General features: G+C 42.0%; 1 protein-coding gene across 1 annotated transcript in view; it reads right to left on the bottom strand.

Moving 5' to 3' along the window:
* LOC112070595 (kunitz-type U19-barytoxin-Tl1a) overlaps positions 1–6145 on the bottom strand; it is an 18019-nt gene extending 11874 nt beyond the window's left edge. Inside the window, 2 exon segments of the mRNA XM_070439046.1 lie at positions 3166–3372; positions 5991–6145. Of these exon segments, the coding sequence (XP_070295147.1) occupies positions 3166–3372; positions 5991–6060 (277 nt within the window). The 5' untranslated portion in view covers positions 6061–6145.
* Positions 6146–7043: the final 898 nt, after the last annotated feature.

Consider the following 7043-nt stretch of genomic DNA (forward strand, 5'->3'; position numbering starts at 1 on the left):
GGTCGGGTCTCAGGCGGTCAGTCTGTTATATCTGGAGTATTTCTCATGTCTTATCCGGTGTCCTGTGTGAATTTAAGGATGCTCTCTCTATTCTCTCTTTTCTCTCTCGGAGGATCTGAGCCCTAGGACCATGCCTCAGGACTACCTGGCATGATGACCTCTTGCTGTCCCCAGTCCACCTGGCTTGCTGCTGCTTCCAGTTTCAACTGTTCTGCCTGCGGCTATGGAACCTGACCTGTTCACCGAGCGTGCTACCTGTCCCAGACCTGCTGTTTTCAACTCTCTAGAGACAGCAGGAGCGGTAGAGATACTCTCAATGACCGCTCTATGCAAAGCCAACTGACATTTACTCCTGAGGTGCTGACCTGTTGCCCTCGACAACTACTGTGATTATTATTATTTGACCATGCTGGTCATTTATGAACATTTGAACATCTTGGCCATGTTCTTTATATATTCCACCCGGCACAGCCAGAAAGAGGACTGGCCACCCCTCATAGCCTGGTTCCTCTCTAGGTTTCTTCCTAGGTTTTGGCCTTTCTAGGGAGTTTTTCCTAGCCACCGTGCTTCTACACCTGCATTGCTTGCTGTTTGGGGTTTTAGGCTGGGTTTCTGTACAGCACTTTATATATCAGCTGATATAAGAAGGCTATATAAATACATTTGATTTGATTTGATTTGAGTGGGAGGCAACGCGGAGGCCACGGTGCACAACTGCGCAAGAGGACAAGTACATTAGAGTGTCTAGTTTGAGAAACAGACGCCTCACAAATCCTCAACTGGCAGTTTCATTAAATAGTACCCGCAAAACACCAGTCTCAACGTCAACAGTGAAGAGGAGACTCTGGGATGCTGGCCTTCTAGGCAGAGTTGCAAAGAAAAAGCCATATCTCAGACTGGCCAATAAAAATAAAAGATTAAGATGAGCAAAAGAACACAGACACTGGGGAGAGGAACTCTGCCTAGAAGGTCAGCATCCCGGAGTCGCCTCGTCACTGTTGACGTTGAGAGTGCATATGTTGTCATGTGTTTGTATGCATGTGGGTGTTGCTTCACAGTCCCCGCTGTTCCATGAGGTGTATTTTTATCTGTGTGCCTCCCATAGTCTGTTCTGGACTTGGGGACTGTAAAGAGACGTCTTGTGGGGTATGCATGGGTGTCCAAGCTGTGTGCCAGTAGTTTAGACAGACAGCTCGGTACATTCAACATGTACAATACATCTCATAAATAAAAGTAGTGATGAAGTTAATCTCTCCTCTACTTTGAGCCAGGAGAGATTGACATGCATATTATTAATGTTAGCTCTCTGTGTGCATCCAAGGGCCAGCTGTGCTGCTCTGCTCTGAGCCAAATGCAATTTTCCTGAGTCCTTTTTTGTGGCACCTGACCACACGACTGAACAGTAGTCCAGGTGTGACAAAACTTGGGCCTGTAGGACCTGCCTTGTTGATAGTGTTGTTAAGAATGCAGAGCAGCACTTTATTATGGACAGACTTCTCCCCACTGTTAGCTACTGTTGTATCGATATGTTTCGACCATGACAGTTTACAATCCAGGGTTACTCCAAGCAGTTTAATCTCCTCAATTTGCTAAATTTCAACAATATTCATTACAAGATTTAGTTTAGGGTTCAGTGAATGATTTGTCCCAGATACAATGCTTTAAGTTTTTGAAATATTTAGGACTAACTTATTCCTTGCCACCCATTCTGAAACTAACAGCAGCCCTTTATTAAGTGTTGTTGTCATTTCAGTCGCTGTAGTTGCTGACATGTATAGTGTTGATTCATTCACATACATAGACACGCTTGCTTTACTGAAACCCAGTGGCATGTCATTAGTGAAGTTTGAAAAAAGTAATGGGCCTAGACAGCTGCCCTGCAGAATTCCTGATTCTGTTGGAGAGGCTTCCATTAAAGAACACCCTCTGTGTTCTGTTAGACAGGTAACTCTTTATCCACATTATAGCAGGGGGTGTAAAGCCATAACACATTTTTCCAGCAGCAGACGATGATCGATAATGTCAAAAGCCACACTGAAGTCTAACAAAACAGCCACCACAATATTTGTATCATAATTTTCCCTCAGCCAATCATCAGTCTTTTGTGTAAGTGCTGTGCTTGTTGAGTGTCCTTACCTACAAGCGTGGTGAAAGTCTCTTGTCAATGTGTTATCTGGTGAAACACAATTTTTCCCAAAAGTTTACTAAGGGTTGTTAACAGGCTGATTGGTCTGCTATTTGAGCCAGTAAAGGGGGCTTTACTATTCTTAGGTAGCGGAATTACCTTTGCTTCCCTCCAATCCTGAGGGCACACAGTTGGCTTAAATTGAAGATGTGGCAAATAGGAGTGGCAATATCGTCCGCTATTATCCTCAGTAATTGTCAGGATTTGGCCAGAATTGTTTTGGTCACTAGATGCCCCCATTGCGCCTTTTTTGAACCTTTTGTTTTTCCCTTGGTCTAATTATTATTTGCACCTGTGCCTTATTAACCCTTAGTGTTCCTCGTTTCTTTGCTCAGTGTTTGTATGTTAGCACCAGCCCAGCCATGCTGTGATCATATATTTATCTTGTTGGATTTTCCAGAGGTACTCTGGTTTTGTTCTTGTATATTTTTGATTAGTCTTTTGAGTTTTTTTTTTTCCTGCTGTTCTTACCACTTTGTGGATTTTCATTGTATTTTGGAGGATATCCATTTTTTCTCTTGGCTTTACTTTTGACGTTGTGGATGTATATTTTTTGCCTGAAGATCTTTTACCTTGATTAAACCACCGTCTCTAGTACTGCTGTGTCTGCCTCATCTTCTGGGTTCTGCCGACTATTAGTGACTGTTTCTCACACCGGGTCCTGACAGTAATTTTCCATCCAAGTTGTCAGACCCTGGTGACTTGTCATTGTTGACAGATAACAATAATTTTTTCACCTCTTCCACACTGACTTTACGTAATTCAAAATTACAATGCTTGTCTTCCACCATTTGGTCAGATATAGTGTCAGCGTTTGTTGATATAGAATTTTCACAAATGCCACATATCTAACTAGTCACTTGTCAGAGAATAATAAAAAAGGTGTAATATTTTTTGTGGGGCTGTATATGAACAGACTTTAATCAGATGTTATGTTGCTAAAATGTTATCAGTTCTACTTTAAATGTGTGTTATCTCACCATCCACGGGATAGATCTCCTCTGCCTTGGCAGAACAGTTCCTCATACAGACCCTCTCCAGGGGGAAGCGGTTAGCGTTGCCCCCCTCCCCCAGGTACTTGAAGGGGTAGCACAGGTCTTTAGCTGCGTCATAATACAGCATGATCTGGAAGTCCTCTGCTCCGGAGGCTGGAGCTGTACCCACGTCCTGTGGTAGGAGACAGTAATCTGTGGAGAGGAGAGGAGGGGGATTAGAAGACAAGAACAGAACACTGTAGAGAGGAGAGGAGAGGAGAGGGAGCTGTACCCTCATCCTGTGGTAGGAAACAGTATGCTGTTGGAACAAAGAGAAAAATGGAGAGAGAGAGGGAGGGTTAGAACATAGACTACAGTACGCTGTTGTACCACAGAAGATAAAAGGAAAAATTACAAAAGAGAGGTAGAGAGAGCTGAGAACATCCTGTGTGTTGCTGGACCATGGAGAGATGGAGATAAATTAGATCAGAGAGGTAGAGAGAACTCAGCAGACAGAACACATTTAGGGGTTGGATGCATTTAGAAAAATATAATATTTTAAGATGAAAATTGCACTTGTTTACCACTTGTATTTCTAATGTTGTAATGTCCCACTATGAGGTGGAGAATTAGACAGACAAACAATATGCACTGCAAACAGTACATGCACTACGATTGAGTATGCACTACATACATGCACTACGATTGAGTATGCACTACATACATTGAGTACGATTGAATGCAGATGATTATCGTGCAATATGTTGAGAATGTAAATGTTTAACTAACTCTGTCACCAGAGAGGCCCACTCCTAGTTTTTATGATGGCTGTAAACATAATGTCATCTACAGTTTCACCACTCCCTCCTCAGTCCCACCCTCAACTCCCTCCTCAGTCCCACATTTTCAATATGGCAGCCTAGAGGCTTTCTGGCTTCTTGTTTTTAAAGCAAGTCAAATTGAGGGTATCCAGCACAGAGACGTATGTACGGTCTAATTATTGTTCTATGGTATCGAGAGCGTTATGGACGTATGTATCCAATCCCTTATAGTGCAACACAGATTCCATCCAATCCCTTATAGTGCAACACAGATTCCATCCAATCCAAACCAGATTCCATTGGTAGAAAGATGTCCTTTTGCCAAGATGGTCTAGAACTCCAGAGAGATCTGAAACCAAGATGGTCTAGAACTCCAGAGAGATCTGAAACCAAGATGGTCTAGAACTCCAGAAGAGGATCTGAAACCAAGATGGTCTAGAACTCCAGAGAGATCTGAAACCAAGATGGTCTAGAACTCCAGAGAGATCTGAAACCAAGATGGTCTAGGAACTCCAGAGAGAACTGAAACCAAGATGGTCTAACCCTAACCCTAACCCTAACCACAGCCCAACGTCCCTGTATTTTATTGACCGTAACCCCTTCTCATCCAGCAACCACAGCCCAACTAACTATTCCTGATGGTATTAAGGTAACAATTAGCTGTGGTCCCAGGCTGGGGTAGATTTGAGGTTGTTGAGTCTCTTCATGGCAGAAACCCATGTGACCTTCTCAGTTTGCCAATATGTCGCTGTCATTGTTGGACAGGAAGTAGCATTCTCTGTGAACGCTGACTCTTTAATTGTAGGACAACAACATCCAACAACAAACCCCCTCCTTTTCACCGTAGCCTTGATGATTCTCAGATTTACACCATGCGACCTGGACTTAGCACCACGCTGGTGATGGATATGGCCCACAAGGTCTAAAGGTAAAACTTCAACACTTCATCAACGCCCATCAAAGCAGATGAGTACGAAGCATTCATATTTCACTGTTCAATGTATACTCTATTCAACTGCTCCAGAATAAAAACATTTGAAACGGAAACCGTTGAGAATTAGTGCTTGTCTTTATTACGTCTTGATCTAAAGTAAAGCCTTCAACTGTCAGTGAAACCGCCATGTTGTCAGACTGATACTGTCATGGATCATAAAGGATTTGAAGAGAATACCTTTGACCTACCTGTTCTATATTAGTTACAGTGTTACCATAAATGCAGAATCTTAGAATGGATAACAGATTGAAACACGAGTAACATCTTCATTGATTCAATTCTAAAATATTGTTGTAAAATATTGTCAATTTCTATATTGAATCAAATGTGTGGACATTTTTTACCTCCCTCCCAAACTCAAGTGAAGTTGAAGAGAAGCACAGATAGTCCTCCCTTATGTCAGGTGGAAGAGGAGTAAAACTAATTGAAAAACATTACAAGCATTTGATGCTAGAATGAAAACATTGTAAAAGAAGAGTTATAAGACAACATAATACACTTTTTAAGCAGAGAACGGGAGACATATTTGATGAAATCATAGTTTCAAAATGCAAATTAATTTCAGATGTACAGACAGAGCACTGACTGAGGTAGTCACACATCAATACTACATGGTGAACCTACCTGGTACTGACTGAGGTAGTCACACATCAATACTACATGGTGAACCTCCTGGTACTGACTGAGGTAGTCACACATCAATACTACATGGTGAACCTACCTGGTACTGACTGAGGTAGTCACACATCAATACTACATGGTGAACCTACCTGGTACTGACTGAGGTAGTCACACATTAATACTACATGGTGAACCTACCTGGTACTGACTGAGGTAGTCACACATCAATACTACATGTGTGAACCTACCTGGTACTGACTGAGGTAGTCACACATCAATACTACATGGTGAACCTACCTGGTACTGACTGAGGTAGTCACACATTAATACTACATGGTGAACCTACCTGGTACTGACTGAGGTAGTCACACATCAATACTACTATGTGAACCTACCTGTTTCTTCAGTGTGAACCATGTAGAATGTAGCAAAAGCAAAAACCCCAAATATGAGCATTTGTTTCATGATGGTGTCTGTGTGTTCTCTCTAGTCTTCAGCAGAGTGAATGACGGTTGTAGTCTCCGGTAAACTACAGCGGAGGATTGGCAGTCAACATCACTGACCTTTGTACTTATAATGGTTCCTCTGATACCAGGGCTGTGTCCCAAACCCTTTACCTATGGGCCCCAGGTTAAAAGGAGTGTATTATAAGGGTATTGGTGCAAAAAGGATATTAGCCTGGTCCCAGATCGTTTTGTGCTGCATAGGTTAATATATATAGAGATGGGCTTGGAGTTAGCCTGGTCCCAGATCTGTTTGTGCTGTATAGGTTAATATATATAGAGATGGGCATGGAGTTAGCCTGGTCCAGATCTGTTTGTGCTGTATAGGTTAATATATATAGAGATGGGCATGGAGTTAGCCTGGGCAGATCTGTTTGTGCTGTATAGGTTAATATATAAGAGATGGGCTTGGAGTTAGCCTGGTCCCAGATCTGTTTGTGCTGTATAGGTTAATATATATAGAGATGGGCATGGAGTTAGCCTGGTCCCAGATCTGTTTGTGCTGTATAGGTAACCTCTAATTCCTCCCAAACCCGGATCGGGAGCACCCCCCACAGTAAAAAAGCTGACTAGCATAGCCTAGCATAGCGTCAAAAGTAAATACTAGCATCTAAAATCATTAAATCACAAGTCCAAGACACCAGATGAAAGATACAGATCTGTGAATCCAGCCATCATTTCTGATTTTTAAAATGTTTTACAGGGAAGACACAATATGTAAATCTATTAGCTAACCACGTTAGCAAAAGACACCACTTTTTTTTACTCCACACAGTTTTTTACTCCATCAGTAGCCATCACTAATTCGACTAAATAAAGATATATAGCCACTAACCAAGAAACAACTTCATAAGATGACAGTCTGATAACATATTTATGGTATAGCATATGTTTTTTAGAAAATGTGCATTTTCAGGTATAAATCACAGTTCTACATTGCAGCTG

Source organism: Salvelinus sp. IW2-2015, unplaced genomic scaffold (genome assembly GCF_002910315.2).
Source record: "Salvelinus sp. IW2-2015 unplaced genomic scaffold, ASM291031v2 Un_scaffold1376, whole genome shotgun sequence".
In the NCBI taxonomy this organism is placed as follows: domain Eukaryota; kingdom Metazoa; phylum Chordata; class Actinopteri; order Salmoniformes; family Salmonidae; genus Salvelinus; species Salvelinus sp. IW2-2015.